This window comes from Chlorocebus sabaeus, chromosome 25, assembly GCF_047675955.1.
Source record: "Chlorocebus sabaeus isolate Y175 chromosome 25, mChlSab1.0.hap1, whole genome shotgun sequence".
NCBI lineage: Eukaryota > Metazoa > Chordata > Mammalia > Primates > Cercopithecidae > Chlorocebus > Chlorocebus sabaeus.
In genome coordinates this window covers 2962517-2986238 of record NC_132928.1, presented here as the reverse complement: position 1 = coordinate 2986238, position 23722 = coordinate 2962517, and the positions used below count along the sequence as shown (strand labels likewise).

Below are 23722 nucleotides of genomic sequence, written 5' to 3'. Positions count from 1 at the left end.
TCTGCATGAGGAATCTTCTGCGCATCCCTAAATTTGATCAGGTTCATGATGCGCTTGACCTATATGGATGGTGAGTTCTCGCCTGGCCCGTCCCAATGCATTTTCTTAGGGTCTGCAGCTGTGAAGCCGGCTATGCGCACTAATTCTTTGAGAGAAGCATGGTGTCCTAATCTCACACTGTCCCTTTGGCAAATGATAGAAGGAAACTATCTTATCTTGGCAGCATGGTGGAGAGAAGCCACTGTGAGGCATTAGCTGAGTGATGGGGGAAGGATGGGGTATGGGAATGCCAGGCCATCATGATAAGGGATGCCAACTCCCAACATGTGAGTGCAGCCTTCATTCAGTTCTGTGCCAGGTGCTGGGCTGTGTGCTGGGAATACAGTGGTATCAGCAAAATTTACTTGGTCCCTGTCCATGTGGTGCTTCCTGTCTCTTAGAGGAGATAGACATTACATCAGATAATCCACCCACAAGAGTGAGATGAGGAGGTCTGTGAAGGAGAGGCATTCAGAGCTAGGAGAGTGAGGGACCGTGGAGGCCTCCCGAGGAAGCCTCACTGGCCAAGAAAGAGTGCAGTGAAAAGCAAGGCTGGGGTGGGAGAGATCAGGGAGACCAACTTGGGAAGGCCTTATATCTTTTTTTTTTTTTTTTTTTTTTTTTTGAGACAGGGTCTTTGTCGCCCAGGCTGATGTGCTGTGGTGCAATCATAGTTCACTGCAGCCTTGAACTCCTGGGCTCAAGCCATCCTCCTACGCAACCTCCCTAGTAACTGGAACTACAGGCACATGCCACTGCCCCTAGCTAATTAAAAATTTTTTTTTTGAAGAGATGGAGCCTCCCTGTGTTGCTCGGGCCTCAAGCAAGCCTCCAGACTCAGCCTCCCAACATGCTGGGATTTGGGATTACAGACATGAGCCACCCTGCCCTGCCCCTTTGTTTTTATTCTATGAGCAATGGGAACCGCCGAAGGATAATCATATCTGCATCTTGAAAACACCCCTGCAGCTGTTGTAGACAGCACAGCTGTGGGAGACCTGTTAGGAGGCAGCAGTCCAGGCAAGAGTTGATGGGAACTTGAACTAGGAGGCAGCGTTAGCAGAGACAAAGTGGGTGGAAGTAAGAGACATTTAGAAGTAAAAATGACAGATTTGGTCTCAGATGGGCTGTGGGGAGGAGGAGCCATAGGGAATCCTGGGTTCTGGCTGGTGCAGGTGATGGGAGTGGGTGTGGATCTCTGAGATGAGAAAGGGCAAGGCTTAGTGCAGGGACAGGTCAGGAATTTGTTCTTGTACTTGTTTCTGAGAGGGTTTTGAAATATCTCAGAAGAGTTGTCAAGTAAGCCATTGTCAGTGGTCTGGAGCTCAGAGGTGAAGTCTGTGCTGGAGAATGAAGTCTTCAATCAGGTGCCCTGGGTGGAGGGGAGAGGATCTTAGGAGAAGCTGTGTGCTGGGGAGAGGAGAGGTCTAGGGCTGAGGCTGAGGACTTCAACATTGCATGGTTGATGAAGGGGAGGGCAGAGGAGGACAAGTCATACCTTGAGTATGCCCCACTCTCCCTGGCATATATCGCTTCTTTTCTACTTGGAACATTCTTCCCCTTTCCTAGACTCCACACTCACCTGAGATCTCTCCTTCCTCTTGGAAGCCCTCCCGTGCTCTTATGCCTGGGTCAAGGGCTGCTGTTGCCCCACTGCTCCCCATGCTGCCCCCTCACAGCCTTTATCACCTTGACCAGCAAATACCCAACTGTGTGTCTGGATCCACCACTAATCGAAGGGTTATATGTCTGGGCCACCATTGTGCCCCCAGCACCAAGCATAGTGTCTGGTGGGTCTGTAGTTAGAGTAGAGGCTCAGCTGCCATAACAAAGAGACCAGAAACACAGTGACTTAAATGCATTAGAAGCCCTTTCTCTCACGTCAAGCTATCTATCAGGCTGTGCCAGGCTGGCAGGGCAGCTCTCTTCTAAGAGGTCATTCATTGGAATCATCTTGGTGAATAGTCTTCTGCCAAGGCCCAGGGTGTGGCCCTAGTTCCCATGGTTGAAGTTGGGTTACCGCCGTGTCTTCTTTCCAGCCCATAGGAAAGGAAAAGAGCAAAGTCTAGGGAAAGCAGCTGGATTTAGTTTGGAGATGACCCAGAAGTTTCCTACATGTATCACTTTTGCTCATAGCTCATTGTCCCAAACTTAGTCTCATGGCCTCTCTTGGTTGCAGAGAAGGCTGGGACATGTAGATGCTAGATGAGTGGCTAAATGCCCAGGAGTCAAAAAGAAGGGATTTGGGGGACAGCTAGCAGTCTTCCTACTCAGTGGGCAGTGAATACTGAATGGATGGACAGACAGTTGGTTTGTCGGAGTCTTAGTCCATTTTCTGTTGCTATAACAGAATACCACAGACTGGGTAATTTATAACAGAAAGAAGTTTATTTAGCTCACAGTTCTGGAGGCCGAAAAGTCCAAGAGTATAGTGCCAGCATCTGGTGAGGGCCTTCTTGCTGCATCATTACATGGCAGAGGGCATCACATGGTGAGAGGGCAAGAGTGTATGAGCTTAGCTCTCTCTTCCTCTTCTTTTTTTTTTGAGATGGAGTCTCACTCTGTTGCCCAGGCTGGAGTGCAGTGAGCAGGAGTACACACAGAGATGATGGTAGGGGAGGATGGGCAGCCAGGTAGTGGGTGGGGAGAAGAACTAGAAACCAGCAAAATGAGCTGAAAAGAGTCAGTGGATGGGAAGATGGGCACATCAGGGAGGAGCCGGTGGTGAAGGACCACCATCCTCTTAGTGGGTTTCATCCTGAGCCAGGCCTGGCCTAGCCGGCTTGTGTCACTGAAATGCTCTCATCCTTCAGGGGGACCCATTCCAGGGACTTCCTGCACCTGTCCACTGTGGAGTGTTGTAAGTCCTCTCTGCAGCTGCTGCAGTTTATCTGAGATTTGACCTTTCTTCTATTTCTAACTGAAGGCTTCTGCCCTGCCCCTCATTCACACGTCTGGCCCTCCCCTTCCAGTTCCCCCTCACTTAGTCACCCTGCAACCATGCTGCTACCAGAGCTGTCCCCAGCCTCCTCCTGGAAGCCCTGGTCCCGGGGATCCTGACCACAGCTCCACTGATACGGAGGTGGACGCTGCTGCTGTTGTGTCAGCCCCCGCCCTGGGAAAGGTCAGTGCCATCCTTCACCATTGCAATGACTGGTTTTAATCCTTGGTTCTTTCCTGAAATTAGTTTTCTTTTAAAAAGTAGGTTTTTCAAATCCATATGGCTCTTTGCTCTTTTAAGACATCAATATGAACCAGGCGCAGTGGCTCATGCCTGTAATCCCAGCACTTTGGGAGACCAAGGCGGGTGGATCACCTGAGGTCAGGAGTTCGAGACCAGCCTGGCCAACATGATGAAAACCCATCTCTACTAAAAAGTACAAAAAATTAGCTGGGCGTGGTGGCAGGTGCCACCATTCAGCTACTGGGGAGGCTGAAGCAGGAGAATTGCTTGAACCTGGGAGGTGGAGGTTGTAGTGAGGCAAGATTGTGCCATTGCACTCTAGCCTAAGCAACAAGAGCAATATGCCATCTCAAAAAAAAAAAAAAAAAAAAAAAAAAGACATCAGTACGTGGATCCTGAAGGGTCACTCCAAAGTCAATCACATCTGAAAGCCAGTGCACAGGAAGCCAGGCCACTTTTGTTTGACTCTCAAAGTCCTGAAAAGATTTTCCACAGTCCCAGGGTAGGCTGTCTCCTAAAGCCCCAGTACCCCCTTCCCCTCTTGTTCTCTGATGAAGCTGAGGGGCCACAGACCTCAGGCCTCTCCCTCTCCTTTCCTGGTAGCCAACAAGTTTGTGAAAACAGGCCCGGGCGGTCTCAGTTAGCTTTTGCTGCATGACAAGCCTCCCTAAAACTTAGTGGCTTAAAACAATAGTGTTTATGGAGTTCACAGTTCTGTGGGCTGGGCTCAGGGGGGCATTTCTTTGGTCACGCTGGGCTTGGTTATTCTTAGCTGGAATGGCTAGATGGCTGCAGCCATCTGCATGTGGTATCTCATCCTCTAACAGGCTGGCCAGAGCTTGTCCATGTGATGACAGTGCAGAGCTCTATGAGTGTGGCCTCAGCTCAGGAGTGGCACAGCACCACTTCCCCTGCATTATATTGGCCAAGGAAAGTCCCAGGTCCAGCCTGCATTCAAAAGATGGGGAAGCAGATTCTACTTCTTAATGGGAGGAGCAGCAAAGTCACATTGCAAATACTATGGATACAGGAAGTGGAGAACTGGGGCCATTTCTGAAATCCACTGCCGTTGGTTAATGTACCATTCATTCTAGGCCTGTTCTTGTCTGTTAAATGAGAATAAAGACTTGGGATTGTTGTAGAAATCAAGTGAGGAAATATGGTAAAATGCTAACTTCTAATGAGTGCTCAGTGCATTACAGATTGATTATAATGATCATGGTTTTACCTTTGCCAGTTGGAAGACCGGGAAGGTACCTTTTGCTAGACAAGCAAGCACACATGTCTATCCTACAGGACAACATAAAGCAATTCTGTTTTTCCTCCCCAGTGCCTTATTAGTCCATTCCTGTCCACCTAGAAAGGTCGTCAGGGAGCTACTCCTCACTAGCCTCTTCCTTTTTCTCTTTCCTCACAGCTCTGTGTCCACTAGAATCCTCCTCTCTGTCACTGGCTATCTTTTGATAATCTTATGTACTTCCTGTAGCATGGCTGCAGTGCAGTGTTATCCTAACAGACTCTCTGACTCTTGTCAGTTGTCCTGACTTGGTAGGGCAGAGCTCTGGGAGGGGCGATGGGAGTAATCACCCCCTCTGCCCAAGAACCAAGCAGTACAGGCCTTTAGGATTCTAGATGCTAAATGATTGCTGTAAAAACTAAACATCTTCACCCACTTCTTCTACTCTTCTTCCCCCTCCATTGACATGTTGCCCAGTGACGCTCTTGTTCCAACTATCTATTGTTGTATAGAAAACAATCTCAAAATTTAGTGGTGTGAAAAAAAAGCCATTGTATTATGCACATCACTTCTGTGGGTAGGAATTTAGACAGGACACATTCAGGATATCTTGTCTCTGCTCCATGATGTGTGGGGCCTCAGCTAGCAAGACTCAAAACCAGGGTGACTTGATGGTTGGGGACTGGAATCATCTAGAGGCATCTTTACTCACATGTCTCGTAGCTGAAACTGGCCATCAGCTGGAACCTCACCTGAGCTGTTGACTGGACCATCTACATGAGGTTTCTCCCTGGAGTTGCCCACATTAGCTAGTTTGGACTTTTTTACAGCATGGTGGCTGGGTTCAAGAGTATGCAGCTGAAGATGCAGGAAGTGAGATCCAGCAGTTTGTTAAGGCCTGAGCCAGGAAACTGGCATAGTGCCACTTCTGTTACATGCTGTTGGTTCTTAGAGAGTTCAGTTTTAAGAGGAAATTATATGGGCCCATTTCCTGATGAAAGAGTGTCAAAGAATTGGGTGCCAAGTGGTTTTTTTTGTTTGTTTTTTGGTTTTTGGGTTTTTTTTGAGATGTAGTCTTGCTCTGCCACCCAGGCTGGGGTGCAATGGGTGGTCTCAGCTCACTGCACCTCTGCCTCCCGGGTTCAAGCAATTCTCCGGCCTCAGCCTCTGCAGTAGCTGGGATTACAGGTGCCCACCATCATGCCAGGCTAATTTTTATATTTTTAGTAGAGAAGGGGTTTCACCATGTTGGCCAGGCTGGTCTGGAACTCCTGACCTCATGATCCACCCACCTTGGCCTCCCAAAGTGCTGAGATTGTAGGCATGAGCCACTGCACCCGGCCTGGGTGCCATGTTTTAAATCCACTACACCCCCCTTTGGCAAAAGATGGTTCAATTTATCATTTCTATGCTTGATTTAATAATGCAGTTATCCCATTAGTGAATATTACTGATCACTTACCCAGCATCATTTTACCCTCTTCCTACTTCCCAATAAAATCCAGATTTTCACTCAGGAGTTCATGTCTCCTTTATGCCACCTGGGTTTTGTAGGGGAAGCTGACTCTATTTCTTCTGCCAAATCATTGATTCAAGAGTGGGCAAGTGAACTAACTAGTCCTATCTCAGTAAATCTCAGGACTCCTACTTGGAATGCTGAGACAGAAATGTGCTGTCTCCTCTGGAGATGTGGTGTATGGATGTGAACCTAGAACTGCTGCAATTATTTTGTCACCATGAGAGAAGCTGGCCTTGTGATGAAACTCACACCTTGGAAGACAGAGCAGAGAGATGGAAGACACTGGGTCTCTGATGAATCATTGAGCCAAGGAATCAAACCAACCCTGAATTCCTGTTAACAGTAAAAATAGCAAACAGATGTTAGGTACTTAATATGTTCTAGGCATTTTAAATGCATAATCTCTATGAAGCCTCACACAAAATCCTGGATATGGATACTAGTATAACCCACATCTTACAGATGAGGAAATTGGGCCGAAAAGGTTTGATAGACCTCCAGAGGTAGAATAACTTGCCCAATTTCAGTCAACCAGTAAATGGTAAAGTCATGAATAACACTCAGCAGTCTGGCCCTAGATTCCATCTTCCTAACATGATCCCACAGTGCCCTTCTAGTTTTGTTTTGTTTTGTTTTTTCCAGTTTGTGAACCAATTTCCCTTTGTTTTTGTTTTCTTGAGACAGAGTCTTTCTCTGCCACCTAGGCCTGAGTACAGTGGCACGATCTCAGCTCACTGCAACCTCCACCTCTCAGGTTCAAGCAATTCTCCTGCCTCAGCCTCCCAAATAGCTGGGATTACAGGCACGCACCACCATGCCTGGCTAATCTTTGTATTTTTAGTAGAGATGGGATTTTACCATGTTGGCCAGGCTGGTCTCCAACTCCTGACTTCAGATGATCTAACTGCCTCAGCCTCCCAAAGTGCTGGGATTACAGGCGTCAATAAATCCCTTTGTAATTTAAGCCTGTTTGAGTTGATTACTTCCAAATTAAAGACCACAAGGGACAACTCCTCCCTGCAAGTGTGGTATGTCCCCATGGCAGGAGCGGCAACGTCACCTCCCCATGGAGAAAGCCATCTTGAACTGATTCCATGTGCCCCAGGCAGGAAGTTGTCCCTAGCACTAGAGCATATACATGGGCCACCCGGCAAGGCACAGTTCCAGGAAGGAGCACATGTGTCTGCCAGGCCTGTGGGGAATCACCAGCTGACAGGGTGCACCTGAGCACAAGCCCCACACAGGGCTTCTTCCACCTCCTCTCCTCCCTTCCTGGTCCTCTGAGAGGCTGGGCGCCAGCTCAGTCAAACCATCTCCTTTTCCACTGTTGTTGTGTTGTGGCTGCCTGAGTCTACAGTGGCTCCTGAAGGCCTCTTGGGACTGGAGTCCTTTCCTGGTTTCCAACCCAGAAGCCTCAGAGTCTGGCCTCTCATCTCCAGCAGGTGAACCCAAGCCTGCCATTTGGCTGAGAGCCCCACTCTGCCTGGTTAACTGGGAACAACACCATAGGATTGGGAGCTGCATTCCAGGGGTGTTCCTGGAAATTCAGGGACTTCTGTCACAGTCTTGCAGAGTCCCATGGCATCATTTAATTTTTTGTGTTAGATATCTGCGTGCATCTGTCCCCTGTTTACTCAACCACTCCATTGCCTTCTCTGCAGCTAGTGAGGAGCTAACTGATAGACGTCCTTGAAGAGTTAGATCTCAACAGGTTGCCTAAAACCTTGTTTTAACCAAAATGATAATTTGTTTTTGAAAAAAAGAGAAAAGCTACCTATAATTCCGCCATGGCAAAACCGTTTTTACAATATTTTGCTTAATACACTTCAGTCTTTGTCCACATACACACATATGTTAAAATAGTCCCCCACACAATATACTTTCTATTTGTGTAATCTCACTTGAAGCACTTGCCCATCTTGCTGTGTAGTCATCACAATGATAATTTTTCCTGGCTGTGTCACACTGCAGCATAGGGATGAGTGCCTAGCCTCAGGCTTCATGAGGCTGACACGGTGAACTTAACAATGATAATAATTTTTTTTTAAAAGGTGGAGTGAAGAATAATGCCATTGGCCACAAGTCAGTGTGAGAGCAGGATTCATTGAAATCTTCAATTTTGTTTTCTTAGTCATAATTAATAACTCCTATCTGCCAAGATTCTCCTCCAGCATTCCCTCCTCAGAGGACAGTCCCCGTCATCTTCCTTCCTACTCAGTGTGGGGCCGTCCTCATGCCTCAGCTAGGCCTTATTGGTTTCATGCTGTGTTCTAAGTACTTTATATGCGTTAATTTAACCCTCACGTTTACCCTTGTCTACTATCATTGTGCGTTTCATAGATGGGGAAATGAGAAATGCTATCATCTAGAGATGAGGTCTAGAGAAATGCCATCACTTGTCAAGGTTGCACAGCTTATCTGTGATGCAGCTGGGATTCAGACCCTGGCATTCTGACGCCAGAGCCCACCTTTGTATTCACAGTGTTATCCTGCCTGTCCTGCCTGAGTCCCTGCTCAGAGGACTGACCACACAGCATTGCGTTCTGTGGGTTATTTGCCTTTCTCACCACCCCGTGGGACACTTGAGGGCCTGGACACTGAAGCACTCAGCAGGTACTTCATAAATGCTAGCTGAATACATGGAAAAATGAATGGATGAAATGAATTGGGTATGATTTTAAGGAGGGGACATGTCTTAGTTCAGGCTGCTATAACAAGAATACCATAGACAGGGTAGCGTAAATAGTAGACATCTATTTCTTATAGTTTTGGAAACTGGAAAATCTGGGACCAGTATACCAGTGTGGTTGGGTTCTGGGAAGGGACCTCTTCCTGGTTTTCTCACAAGGTAGGGAGGGAGAGAGAGAAAGAGCTTGCATTTCTTCATCCCTTTATAAGGGCATCAGTTCCATTGTGGAGACTCCAACTCCATGATCTCATCAAACTTTTGCACAATGGAATGCAGTCTTCAGGTCTAGTGACTGGAATCTGCTACTACCTGCTATGTCAGAGGCCCACTGAGGCTTTTGCTTCCGAGGGCTCAAAGACTTAAGGGTTCAGGGTGCACTGTTCTCCCATATGCCCAGTGTGTGTAGCCACAGCTCAGGGCACCTGGGGACAGCTCTTCCCACCATTCCCAGGGGTCACCCACGCCTGGCTATGAGCTCCCACTGGTGCCTGGCACACTTGAGCTCACACACACTGGGCTGCTGAATGCCTGGGGCAGTCTTGTTCCCAGGCTTGCGTTTGGTAAGGAGAGAGTGCCTCAGCTTTAACAAGCTCCATGCTGAGCACATGGTGGGCACTATATCCATGTTATTTGTTATTTGGGCAATCAGATGAGGTCCGGGCATGAGCCTGGAAGTCTTAGCCTCGGGCCTGTGGATTAGTGGCACCATTATGGCAAGGGGTCAGCTCAGGGATCCCTGTTCTCAGTTGCTGCACCATCCCCACAAGAGATCCCTTTGGGTCTCATCATGTTGTAGGCTCTCACTGCCTTTGATCTCAGAGAGTCTCTCTGGCTGCTGCAGCCTTGGGCAGAACCCCTCTCTGTTTTTAATCTCTGTGTCTACCCACCCATGGAAATGTCATCTTGTGAGGTTGCAAACTCTGAGATGGTAGCCGTGTTGTCTCCTGTAACAAATGTCACCACTGCTGCCCTCACCCATCTTTCCACCAGACTGGCCACCCTTAACACCAACCTGCTGGAAGGTAGGAAGGACAAGGCTAAGCCCTCAAGGGCCACTGCATTGTCCTGGGCTCCCCTGCCCTGGCCATTACACAACCACCCTTCCCCATCCCATCCCTGTCTCCTCAGTTCACCCTCTATCACTGAAGCCTAGACTCTGTCATGGCAGGCTCGGAGTTAGGGAACTGAGAAATTCCATGTGGTTAAATTTCTCCTCCAGCTTAACATCCTGGGAAGACCCCTGAAGAGACCTGTGGTGTCCAGTTCTGTAGCACAGCTCCCCAGCCCTGCCACAGAGTGCCCAGGCTGGGAGCACATCAGAGGTTTAGGAGGGGGCAGGCAGAGAGCAGAGGAGGTTTGTTAATAAGCACAAGGAAGCTGATGCACGCCTGGAGCCAGTAAAATTAATTATTAGCTCCAGTCGCCCTCACCCCCAGCAGGATGAGAACTGATGTCAGTCAGGGGACTGAGGGGGATGGAGGAGGGAGCTGGTCTCATTTTCCTTCTGTCCTCGGAAGGAAGGACACTGGATGGGTGTGTGGCATCCAGGAAGGCTCCTGTCTTCTTTCCTTTATGCCAGTTGGAAAATCAAAGGCACACAGTAACAGCTGCAGCCCACCTGATGCTGCAATACACCTGAAGACTGTGACTTACCAGGGTCTCACCTGCACACCCCTTGTCTGCCTGAAGACTCGTACCCCACTGTGTTCCCCTGACCCCGTCAACCTCACAATCCCAACTCATTTGCCCAAGACCCCTGAGCGTTTACCCGAGACCCTGGGAGGAATGAAGAGGGTTCGTCCCAAGCTGGCACTTTCTGACTGGGGAGAGAATGGAGGGCCTCTGGATATGGGGGAGCAGCTGAGGCTAAGGGAGAAGTGGTTCAAGATGCCATACACCTTCTCTCTGCTGGAAGACAGAAGGTCACAGGTCCACTTTTCCCCATTCTCTTCCATGAAACCCATGCTTAGAAAGATTTAAGTCATAATAAATGTACTCTCCCATCTCTAGTTGATCAAAGGTGGGTTATTGGCCACTGGGAACTGCTGATAGCAGGAAAGACCCCCTAGTTACTGCACTGAAATGATGGGATCCCAACGAAATGCTGGCAAATTCGGCTTTCCAGTGGGTGGTGTGACCTCACTAGGGTGTCTGTGCTTTCTCTAATGTTGAAAGCCACTCACGGACCCTTTGCTGCTCCAGGATAGAGGTATCAAGGGCACTGGCAGATTCTTTCTGAAAAAGTATGTGGAGGGTCAGGATGATGAGGATGCTGGAACTGTTTGTGTTTTACCCTGCACTATTCTAGATTGGTTTTATGTTCTGAGTCCTCCTTGCAAATTCCTTGCTGGCCAGGACATGAAGCTGCAGACAGTGCTGGGTCTACAAAATACTTTCTGGGTGACTGACTTGGTGTAATTCCAGGGGAAGACATAGCCCCTCCACAGACCTGCTCAGCCTCGAACGCTGCACTGATATGGCCTTTGGTTGACACCTTCGTCTCCCACCTAGTGTGGCCTTCTTGTGCTCTGTTCTGGAGTGACCAAGCTGAAAGGATGACATTGCCTTCCCTCAGCACATATGAGCACATGATATCCCAAATCTTCTGCTCCATTTCTTGAGAAAACAGAACCCAAAAGAGTTGGCACGAAGACCATCTGAGTGGCCCAGGACTCTGGCCTTGCTTTCTGCAGCCTCCTCTGGTTTACTTAGGCCATGGCCATATAGGCCCCCTTCACGTTCAAGGCTATGCCGATTCTGTGTCCCTGGGACTTTTGTCCAGAAGTATTTGTGAACTTGTAGTCAGTTCTCTTTCCTTTTCTTTCTGGTTGAAATAATTGCACAATGAGGCAAAGATGATTAGACCCCCTAAATCAGAATCTTAGGGTGACGGGACCCAGGAAGGTGTGCTTTTAGCAATCTCTCATTTTGATCCTGAACATAATTTTCCATTTAGCTTATTCTGGCCTTGAACTAGGCAGCCCTTGGCAATGGGTCCTGTTTCTCAGGGTGTGAAGAACCTGTTTCTTTGCTTTCAAAATCAGCTGTACATTTCCTTCCTGACCCCCAAAGCTCACATTCAGGGTAAGGCCTTGAAAAAGGCCTCGCTCAACCACCACCCCGGGAGTGAGGAAGGGTGTCCAGGTGTAAGTCACAGCCACTGAGGAGCAGCACATCACAATGACTACAGAGCCAGCTGGAGGTGACAACTGGGATCAAACGACTTGCTGGCCTAGGTCCCAGGGGCAGTTTTTGCCCTGAAGTAGCTGCTTCAGAAGACAGCTCTGCCCTTTTTCCACCAAGTTCCAAGACGCTTCAAGATCCTCTCTCCAAACTCAGCACCTCCCAAAGCTCCCACGTGAGTCATGCGAAAAACTGAACCTAGTGAGAGCTCAAAGGATGCTTCCAGCTCCCAGGCTCTATCTTGTGGGAGCAGAGCCGCCCCCCTCCTGATGGGAGACTGTACCAGCCCACTCCTGACTGCTTGCCTTCTCGTGCCTGACAGCCAAGCTTCAGGAGCTCTCCCCTGAGGACAGGCCCAGAGAATCTCTTTGGGGCTTCCAGGATGGAAGTGGAGAGACCCTTTTCTCTCCCCACTGCCTTGTCTTGGGGCCTGAGCCCTGAGCTCCTTGGGGAAGCTGCAAGCACAGAGACCACAGTGATGGCCGCCAGGGGGCGCTGTGCTTGCAAAGCTTGGCTCTTCTTGTGTTTTTGCGGCACCTCTCCGTGGGAGGACTTCCACGGGCCTCTGCTGCCTGCCCTTTTCCCCAGGATCATGGTAGGACGTGCAAACCACATGTCTGTGCCTAAGTCCCAGGTATCTTACAACACATTGATTTTGGTGGTTGACAGTACAGTCCATTACCATCATTTTCCCTGGTGCCAGTTAGTGTTCACTGGGACCTCCAGGAACAGCATGCCGAGGGCCCGCCTCAGCTTCCCTGTCCTTGCTGCAGAGGACCGTCTTCCCGCTCCAGCCCTGAGTCATGTGGGCGAAGCCGTTGGACAGAGTGAAAAACCAGAATCGTGGACTCATTTGTGATGAAGTTGTATGATTTTCTCGTTCTATATCTGCCAGGCTAATTCCTCCACCCATCAGAGGAATTGGTATCAGCTGGAGGAATGTTTTTTTTTTTTTTAAACAAGCAATTCCTAGATCCATCCCTGTGCCTGTGGTGCTCTAGAGTTGGGGCCTTAGAATGTGCATATGAACCTCAGTTTGAGACATCTGATGTACATACTGCTTTGGAAAACCATCAGGGGATACTTCCCCTTCTCATTTTACCAAGAACCTTGATGTCCACTTATCCCCTACCTGGTTATGTCTTCACCCTGTCCCCTGCTCCCTCCTGGCAGCTTCTTCTCAGCAGATAAACAAGCTTAAGTTTCTCCCACTTAAGGAAAAGTGGTCCTCACCCACGCTCTGGAATCCACATCTCCGTTCTCTCCAAGCCCCCTGACCTCCTGCTCTGAGCCCTGCCAGTCTCCTGACTCCCTGTGGAGCCACTCTTGGCCTAAGCGAGTCTGTGATTGCATGTGGCCCCTCTCACTGAACCTTGCTGAAGCAGGTGACCTGCCCCAGCACCTCTTCCTCCAGACAGTTCTCTCCTGTTTCTGGGATGCCCTCTCGTAGGCAGTCTGATTGGACCTCCCCTGTTCCCTTTGTGGTCTTCTTTTCCTTTGCTCACCCCTAAAATCTTGGTGTCTCACAGGGTCTTTCTTTGAATTTCATGCCCTCCTGGGGTGACCTCATTCACTTTCAACCACTAGTTGAAATTGACACCTCTGAGGTCCTTGTTTCTGACTCAGCTCTCTTCAGTCGGTGGGCACGGCCCACTCTGGGTTTCCCACCCTGGTCAATGGCTCCATCCTAACCCTGTAGTGTGGAAAACCAGAACCCCAAACCCATCCTGTGCCCCTGTTCCTTCCCTACCCCAACATCTAGCAGGTCACTAAATCAAGGATGCTGCCTCCCTGTCCTCTGCAGGTCCTGTCTCTCCTACTGCCCTCTCCTCCCTTCTCACTGAGGATTTTGCAAGGCCTCCTCTCCCTGCCTTCCACCTCGCCGCTTCCGACCCATCCTTCCTTAGGGGTCAAGTGTTTGTTCTCAAATTCAAACTAGGCCCGATAGTCCCCTGTTTAACCCCTTCCCAGGGCTGCCTGTTGCCTGGAAGAGGAAGGTGGATTCCAGAGCCAGGCCCTCAGGGCCCTCACCAGTCTGACCCCTGCCCACTCCAGCCTCATTTGTTTAATTTCTGAAATTTTTACAGAAGTCTGAGCCAGCCTCATTTTTCATCACTCCCCTACACATGCCCTGAGTCCAGCCTGTGCACCACTGGGCTCTGAACGGCCAGGTCAGCCTGTCTCCAGATGCTCTTCCCTCCTCTGAGTCCAGTCTATGCACCGCTGAGCTCCAGACTATGCACCGCTTAGCTCCGGACAGCCAGGCTGGCCTTTCTGCAGATGTTCTTCCCCTCGTCCTTTCCTCCATGATTCCCCATCAGCTTCCCAGCTCCCTGCTCCATCGCCTGCTCTCCTGTGAAGTCTTCCCTGCTATGGCCAAACAGAATTCGTCACTGTTCCTGGTGTGACCCAGTGTCCTTGCCAGAGTGTGAGCTCCCGGGCTGGGGTGGCAAGTTCCCATCACCTGTCTGGGCTCCCATTCCCAGGACTCGGCATTGGCATATGGCTGGCGCTCAATAGAATAAATTAGAACCAACACATGGCTGTTGGGTAGAGCATTTTATTTAACTGGTAAGACTCATTTAAAACAATTAACACCTCTTTACAGAAAAATGTGCTAAAACCATTTTTAAAATTTACTGCTGAAGAGATTAAAACAGTTTTTATATCATAAATCCATTCACTTAATCTCTACCTTTTATGGCGTGTGGTATCTTATATGGCAAAAGGGACCTGTTGTCATAGTTTCCTAGTGATATCTGAGTTCACACAACTGGACAATATGCGTGCGCATGGTAGAAGTCAGTATGTGTATAAGGTTATATTTTTACATGGCTTAGAGTTATCATGAGTGTGTTAACATGAGTAAAAGAAGGTGCAGAGACCAAAAATCCCTCCGACACCACACACATGCTAAGGTTGTCTCCTCCTTTAAATAAAGTGTGGGCCAGCCCAGCTTTTCCTAACATATAAGCCAAAGCCTTTGCTAGGGATCATTCAGCTTGCACAGCCCTGCTCATCTGCAGAGCACTGGGCTCACCAGGCCTTCCCTGCTCCACAGGGAATAGTTTGGTACTCAGCCCACTGGCCTCTAATCACTTTGGCAATTCCAGTGAGATTTCATCTTTTGACAAGAGATGGGCTTGATGACCTTCTGACTCTAAGAATCTCTGAGTTCAAGGACAAAGTTTCCTTATGCTCAAAACTTTCATATACGCATTAGGCTTTTATTATTCAGCTGTTCTTGACCTGCAGAAATGCCAATTTCATATGGTTCAGTCTAATAAAAACATGAAAGAACACGGACCACTGTTCCCATTTCCTAGGCTGAAAGAGTGAGGTGAGGCCACAGCCACAAAGAGAGGGTCACTGGGTCTCAGCTCCCACTGAGTTAGGACACTGTAGCCCAGAAATCAGAACACCATCCAATTCAGGGTCTTCCATAAAGACATAGGGAGGGGAAGGAGTAGGTTCAAGGATATTTGAAAACCATTAAGGATGAAGGTTCTTGCTTATTATTAATAATTTTTTTTTTTTTTTTTGAGATGGAGTCTCACTCTGTCACCCAGGCTGGAGTGCAGTGGAGCATTCTCGGCTCACTGCAACCTCTGCCTCCCAGCTTCAAGCGATTCTTCTGTCTCAGCCTCCTGAGTAGCTGGGACTACAGGCGTGCACCACAAAGCCCAGCTAATTTTTGTATTTTTGGTAGAGACAGTGTTTCATCATGCTGACCAGGCTGGTCTCGAACTCCTGACCTCAGCTGATGCGCCTGCCTTGGCCTCCTAGAGTGCTGTGATTACAGGCGTGAGCCATCACGCCCGGCTTCTTTCCGTATTTTTTAATGTAAGGATGCAACACCCTAGACTGAAAAGAACTCAGCCTTCTTAACTAGACGGATTGACTTTAAGTCTGGGTTCTGCTGTGAGGGCAAGTCATTTAGCCTATCTGAGCCTCAGTTTCTGTATCTGTAAAATGGGGATAATAATAACTACCTCCAGTGGTTTTAAGAATAAGAGGTAATGTAGGTAAAGAGAGGGTTGCACAGTGCTTAGCAAATATAAGTTTGCAGCAAATGGCACCTATGTTATTTTCACTTCACATTTTCCACACATATTCTTGTTCATCTTCAACTATCTCTCCACTTCTGCAGCATTCTCTTTTGTAATAGGTGCACTTGTGTGCATCTCCTGTCTCACATGCACGATGCACTGGCAGAAGCACAGGATGGTGGCACATACTTCCTAATAGTCCCTGAGTCCTCCACATCTTCCTGTGTCCACTACCAAGTGCTGAGCCCACATCTACTCCATTCCTCAGCTGCTGACTTCTCATCCCAGTTCATCTTTCCCATCTCAGACACTTTAAATCCACCCTGCCACCTGGGCGCGGTGGCTCATGCCTATAATCCCTGCACTTTGGGAGGCAGAGGTGAGCGGATCACTTGAGGTCGGGAGTTCGAGACCAGCCTGGCCAACATGGGGAAACTCCATCTCGACTGAAAATACAAAAATTAGCCGGGCATGGTAGTGCATGCTTGTCATTCCAGCTACTCAGGAGACTGAAGCAGGAGAATCACTTGAACCTGGGAGGTGGAGGTTGCAGTGAGCTGAGATCGTGCCACTGCACCCCAGCCTGGGGGACAGAGTGAGACTCCGTCTCAAAAAAAAAAAAAAAATTCCACCTTGCTGACAAATTAATTTTCTTAAGTCCCTGCTTCCATTGCATTTCTCTCCTGCTCAAAACTCTCTGTGAGAGCTCCATTTCCTGCAGGTTGGGGGCAAACTCTTACTCAGGCATTCAAAGCCTTCCACAAATGGCCAGAGTCAGTCCTCCCTCTTCATCCCCATCACCTTCCCCTTGTCACCACCCTGCCCCCTGCACCATCTTCTCCCTTCTCCTCCCAGCAGAAGGAGGCTGGAGCTGAAGTCCCAGCTTCATCACTTTTACCCTTACAGGAGCCCTCAGCCTCCTTCTCCTCTGTCAGATGGGGTGATGAGTTTGCCCAGTACACTGTGAGTTCTTGAGGGCAGGGGTCCAGTTAGGTTCCTGAATGAGTCTCTACAGAGACTCCAGAGTTGCACCCCAACCTCATCCCCCCGAAAGGAGGCTCCAGGCAACACTCTGTGCCCCTAGCTGGCTGTCCATCCCTTGCGAGTAGAACAGCTTTGCCTCTCTGGATCTCCTACAGGGCCTCTGGGGCTCTGTGCCAGGGACATAGTAGGGTAGTTAGCGAGTAGCCTGATCTTGAATCCGTGGTTTTCACACTTTAGTTAGCCTTATCATTCCTTGGAGGGCAGGGGGGAAGCTTGTTGAGAAATGCAGATGCCGGATCATCCTTTAGACATTCCGTAGCTCTCAGGTGAGACCCCACATTTTTAACAAATGCCACAGATGATGAGACAGGTGGTCAGAGGAGACACTTGAGGTTCGGTGTACTTCTTTGAATGCCCACAGGCCACCTACTGTGTATAAGGCACTGTGCAAGGGGCTCAAGGGATGAAGGTGAATGAGATGCCACCTGGGACCTCACATCGGTGGCAGTGGTTATGATGAGGAGAAGGAAAACGAGGCAGAGTTAGTTTCAGAAATCAGCACGTGGACTCAGGCTTCAGCCTTGGATCTGAAGCACAAAGGTGTGGGCGAGAGCAAAGGCGAGACCTGGAAACTGTAGGAGCCAGCGAGTTGGGCAGGGAAGGGCCTGAAACCAATGAGATGCAGCCTGGGACCTCACGTTGGTGGCAGTGGTTAAGATGAGGAGGAGGAAAACGAGGCAGGGTCAGTTTCAGAATTCAGCACGTGGACTCAGTTCAGAGTGGGAGGCAAAATAAAAAGCAAGGCAGCCTCAAAGAGCAGGAACTGACAGAATGGAACGTGAGGAATGTGAAAATGGTCACCAGTCGTTTGGCCAATTTCCCAAATGCCCTGCCTTCTGGTCTGGACCTGCTTTTAACAGGTCATCTACACCTGGGAGGCAGTGCAGCGGGGCGTGGCATTGGCATCTGACTCTGGTGGGTTCAATGCCTGCCTGTGATTGTGACCTTGGACAAGATGCTTAGTTCCTGAGAGGTATTAGTTAGGGCTCTCCAGAGAGACAGAACAAGCAGGATATATGGAAGGAGATTTTTTTTTTTTTTTTTTTTTTTTTTTTTTGAGACAGAGTTTCACTCTTGTTGCCCAAGCTGGCCAAACTGGAGTGCAATGGCACCATCTTGGCTCACTGCAACCTCTGCCTCCTGGGTTCAAGCAATTTTCCTGCCTCAGCCTCCGGAGAAGCTGGGATTACAGGTGCCCACCACCATGCCCGACTAATTTTTGTATTTTTTAGTGGAGATGGGATTTCACCATGTTGGCCAGGCTGGTCTCAAATTCCTAACCTCAGGTGATCTGCCCGCCTCAGCCTCCCAAAGTGCTGGGATTACAGGCATGAACCACTGCACCCAGCCCTGGAAGGGTATTTATGAGGGGAAGTTGGCTCACGTGATCACAGAGGTGGAGAAGTCCCACGATAGGTTGACTGCGAGCTGCGAAGCCGGAGAAGTTAGTAGCTGGCTCAAGCAGGCAGTGTGGCTCAATCCAAGTCTGAAACCTCAGAACCAGGGAAGCCAACAGTGCAGCCCCCAGTCAGTCCTGAGAGGCCCCCAGGAGGCCTCTGGGGTAAGTTCCAAAGTTCAAAAGCTGAAGAACCTGCAGTGTGATATCTAAAGGCAGGAGAAGAAAAAGCGTCTCACTCTGGAAGGAGGAAAGGAAGCAGAGAGGACATTCCCCTTCCTCTACCTGTTTGTTTCTGCTGGGCCCCCGGCTGATTGGATGGCGCCCACCCACACTGAGAGCAAGTCTTCCTCTCTTGGTCCACTGGCTCACACATCAGTCCCCTCTGGAAACAGTCTGACAGACACACTCAGAAATAGTGCCCCACCAGCCATCTAGGAACCCCTCAATCCTGTCAAGTTGACACCTAAAATTAACCAGCACACTGAATCACTCTCTGTGTGTGTAAGACTGTAGTAAGCCAAACGGTGGCCTCTAAAGATGTCCATATCCATATCCCCAAACCTGTGAATATCCTACCTGATGTAGTAAAACGCATTTTGCAGATGTGATTAAATTAAATGGATGGGGAGAGCATCCTGGATTACCCAAGTGGGTTCTGAATGCTATCACAAGGGTCCTTACCACAGGGAGGCAGTGAGAGGATATAAAGACAGAAGCAGAGGTCAGGGAGAAGGTGCTACGCTGCTAGTGGTGATGATGGAGGAAGGGTCCACAAGCCAAGGAATGTAGGTGGCCTCTAGAAGCTGGAAAAGGCAAGGAAGTAGATTTTCCCCTGGAGCCTCCAGAAGGACTCATCCCTGAGGACCCATTGCAGACTCTTCTAACCTCCAGAACTATAAAAGAATAAATTTGTGTGCCTTTTAACCATGAGGTTTAGGTAACTTGTTACTGACACCGTAGGGAACTATGACAGACAGAGAGAATGCTAATTCCCTTCACGGTTGTCATCAGGAGGGCTCAGAGCCCATGTAGGAAAGGGGCCTAACTCAGTAAAAGTAGTGATATTACCCATAGGGGCTGAGTCTTAGACAAGGTGAAGAATGTGACTGCACCCACCATGTTGCTTGACACCTTGTGGATATTCAACAGAGCTTAGGCTCACTGTCCCTCCCCTTACAGGTCAGGGTGTCTAGGGGAACCCCATCAGGGAGGGACTCTGGGAAACCTATCCTAGTTTGCACCCTCTACACTGTGCAGGCACCTAGGCTCTTGGCTCCTGTCCCTCAGCGATCAGCATGTGTGCCAGGTGGTCATTTCCTGGCCCTTCACCTCTCCTGAATTTACCTCTGAGGTTGCTTCTCTGTTAACCCAGACACATCAGCTCCCACCTCAGAACTCTTTGGCCCTTGGAATCTTTGCCACATAAAGTTGCCCTTTCCAACTGCCTGTTGTCCTTGCAAGTGGCCCTGTTGCTCCTTCCTAGAAAGGACTGCTTGTCATATGATTTCCTTGTCTCCCCGAAAGGTTCCAAGACTGTATGGGGCCCCTGGCAGCCCCATGCCATACCTGCTCCAGGTGGCCCATGGACCTCTCCAGTATGGAGACGAGAGGTGGACCAGGGTCTGGGCAGTGGTGCCACTCAGAGGATAGGGTGCCAGACATAGGTGGCTCTTCTCTGAGCTCTCGGAGGGTGGACAGCTGGGCCCCAGGCCGGCAATGAGCACACAGACTCCTTTGTCTCCCAGCACCCTCAGAAGGCTGTCCCCTCTGGCCTCTCACAGGGACATTCGTCTCGGCCTTCACTGTGCTGTGCGGGGCCCGCACCGACCTCCCGGACAGGCATGTGTGCTGCGTCTTCTGGCTGAACATTGCAGCAGCCCTCATCCAAATCCTCACGGCCATCGTCATGGTGGGCTGGATCATGAGCATCTTCTGGGGCATGGACATGGTCATCCTTGCCAGTGAGTAGCTGCTGGTGCTGCGCCTCCTGGGGGTGGGGGAGTGACCAGGGACAGGAAGGACTTGGGAGGCCTTCATGGCTGGCTGAGGTCCCGCTCACCCACTAAGGACGGGCTCTGGAGAGGACTTGCCTGTGCCCTCTTCACAACTCCCCGGGCTGCTTGGCACAAGGGACCCTCCCCACCAGGCCTGGCCCAACACCTGCAGGGAATTATGAGATCATGGCAGGGAGAGTTCCATCATTTAATACAAACTTGATTCAGACACAGAATGGTTTTGTGAAAGGGTTTAAAGTTACAAAATCAAGTTTACCAAAGACAACTCAGTTACCCTTTCTAAAATAACCTAGCAAAATCTTAAAAGAGACTCCACCCATTTTAAGCAGTTGTACTTGTCTCCCATACCACCATCCACGTTCCTTGTATTTTCCCACGCCTATCTACCTGTGAGGACACAGTTCCTCAATAATTGACCTCACCTCTCAGGCACTTTGGCCTCACTCCATACCCCATGCCCCTCATTATGTCCTATACCCCCCAAAACCATTCATAGCTGGGATCTTCAGTGCCAGAGGTAAGCTGAGCCAGGTGAGGGTGGCAGAGGCAGGAGGGGAAACTCAGGGTTCAGGGGCCCTAGAATTATGTAGAATGATCTATAGTCAACTCAGCCTCAGTTCAGGATCCTGTGAATACCCAAGACCAAGAGCACACATAAATGGCAGGACAAGGGTCAGTGACCAGTTAGGCCACCAGACCAGAGAAGATGCAGGTAGACACAGAGCCTGAGGGAGATGCAGTGGAGTGTGGTCAGATGGGCTGCCCAGAAGTGGCTCCTCCAGCAGCAGAGATCGGGGAGGAAGTGGGTCAGCTGCACTGCCAGGATCTCCCAGAATCAGAGCAAACCAGCCAGATGCTGGCAACCAGGGGCAGCCAGAGCAGGGGATCTCCAGGCTGGACCAGCGGCTGAGCAGCAAGCTGCCCCAGGGAGGAATGAGCTGGGAAGTGGCAGGGAAGCTGCTCCTTCTTCCTGGGAGGGGTGTGCCCAGGGCAGGGGTTGCCCTGGCAGAGAAATATTGTGAGGTAAGCCCAGCAGGCAGGCCCTTGCATCTCCTTCATGGGATCTCACCCTCCAGGCATGTCCAGGGGCCACTTTCATTTGTCTAGAGAGATGAAGAACATGACTGATAGGAAGGAAGTGCTGCCAGCCCTTGGGTGAGTCCTGAAACTGGGTCCCGACAATTCTATAGAGGAAATTTGCCACTTCCCCAGGGGCCTGTGGTCTGCAGGCTCCTGACCCTGTTCCCAACTGGAAGCTGGGAGGTACTTCTGCCTTTGGAAGGTTGAAGGCTGCCCAATTTGTGCAAGATGAGCCCCTCTTACTGGCTCATCTTCTCTCAAACTGAGCATCTGGCCAGGCACTGGGGACCTGAGTAAGGAACCTCTGCATTAAAGCAGAACATGACTGTGTCACAGGGTAGGTCTCAATAATGTATGTTGATGCCTCATCTGATCTCTAGAGCTTTCTGGTACACTTGTCTTTGATCTCCTTAGTACCCAGGAACCAAGAGGTTGGAACCTTACAGTTAACTTAAAGAGCTCCCTTCATCATGCCCTAGACGAGGCATTGAGGCCCTAGAAGTGCAGATGGGGATCCAGTCACTTCCTCACTTTCCATTGCCCCAGGCTGCTGACTTGGCCAGAAACTCCTCTGCTGTGGCTGGTGTGGGGCGCTAACTGGGCTGCAGGATAAGGAAGTGCAAGAAGCTGCAGCCCCCACCTTTGCCACGCAGCCTTCACTGGGGGCCAGTGTCAGCCCCTTTGTTGTCTGCACACTGTTTCCAGGGCTGCTGTCTTTGCATCAAACTTTTGAGAATGTTTTTAGGGGTGTATTAGTCCATTTTCACACTGCTGATAAAGACATACCCAAGACTGGGGGAAAAAAAGAGGTTTAATGCACTTATAGTTCCACATGGCTGGGGAAGCCTCACAATCATGGCAAAAGGCAAGGAGGAGCAAGTCACATCTTATGTGGATGGCAGCAGGCAAAGAGAGTTTGTGCCAGGAAACTCCCATTTTTAAAACCATCAGATCTTGTGAGACTCATTCACTATCACAAGAACAGCACAGGAAAGACCCATCCCCATAATTCAATCATCTCCCACCCAGTTCCTCCAACAACACATGGGAATCGTGGAAGTTACAATTTAAGATGAGATTTGGGTGGGAACACAGCCAAACCATATCAGGGGTATAGACTTGAAGGCTGCATACAAAAACCAGTCACACCTCATTCTTGCCCACTGCCTGACTCCCAGACTCATTCACCCATCTCAGCAAGGGAAGCCTTTGCATTTTTTTTCCCACAACTAATCCCACCCCCAAAGGGTGAATAGTTGCCACTCATAAGATGGTGCTGCAGGTGGGATTACTCCCAGCAACCATGGAACTTGTGTGTCCGAGAATGACTCCTTTGAAGGGAATAAGTACAATGGACTTTCCTATCCTAGAAGACAGTTGGATAAGGGACTCTTCTTTCCGGTGTCACTCCAGCCCCTTGCTATAAAAATGGAGGAAACTTTTCAGTTGTAACAATACACCTTGGTTTTTCACATGGCATTGCCTGGGGTGTCATCAGCAAATACACCATCATGAAAAACTCCTAAAAGGGGAGTCAGAGAAATCTAGATGAAAGTGGGAGCTAAGATCAGGAACTTGCAAGCATGTTGCTTGATTTATATGAATAACAACAAATAACAATCAACAACACCCTGTCAGTAAATACTTGGTAGCTTTATGGTGGGCTCTTTCTACTGCCATGCCCATGGTAGACATTGCTAATCAATCATTACACTTTCTGCTGACCAATCTCACATGTTCTCAGCACAGGGCTTCAGGCAGTCACTACTAATTGATCCAAGAGGTCTGAAAGATAAAACCTGTTTGCCACCCTCTGGCCTGGGTCTTCCCCAAAATATTTTTATATATGTGGCTCCTCTCCATAGAAACAGCTAAGCACATAGCTCAGACAGAGCCAATGTGGGACCAGGATGGGACACATTGGCATCTTTAGATTGCTGTAGTCAAAGCTCTAGCTGTCCAGGAGCTGCCACTCATGTCTATCTGGAATTTATCTGGAGAAAGGCATGAGCTGAGGATGAAAAAACAAAAGGGCTGGGTGCTGTGGCTCATGCCTATATCTCAGCATGTTGGGAGACTGAGGCAGGAGGATCACTTGAGACCAGGAGTTTGAGGCTGCAGTGAGACATGATCATGCCACTATACTCCAGCTGGGCAACAGAGCAAGATTCTGTCTCAAAAGAAGACAAGAACAAAGAATGAAGGCAGCAGTATGGGCATGACCAAGATATGGAGGGCTGGGGAGGCAGTGGACAGAGCTCACTGGCAGTGTGACAGCCCCTCG

At 49.5% G+C, this 23722-nt stretch overlaps 1 protein-coding gene across 1 annotated transcript in view; it reads left to right on the top strand.

Moving 5' to 3' along the window:
* Positions 1-23722, top strand: part of STUM (stum, mechanosensory transduction mediator homolog) — a 75881-nt gene that overhangs the window by 36247 nt on the left and 15912 nt on the right. Inside the window, exon 2 of the mRNA XM_007988264.3 lies at positions 20125-20304. Within this exon, the coding sequence (XP_007986455.1) occupies positions 20125-20304 (180 nt within the window). The remainder of the gene's footprint in view (positions 1-20124; positions 20305-23722) is intronic.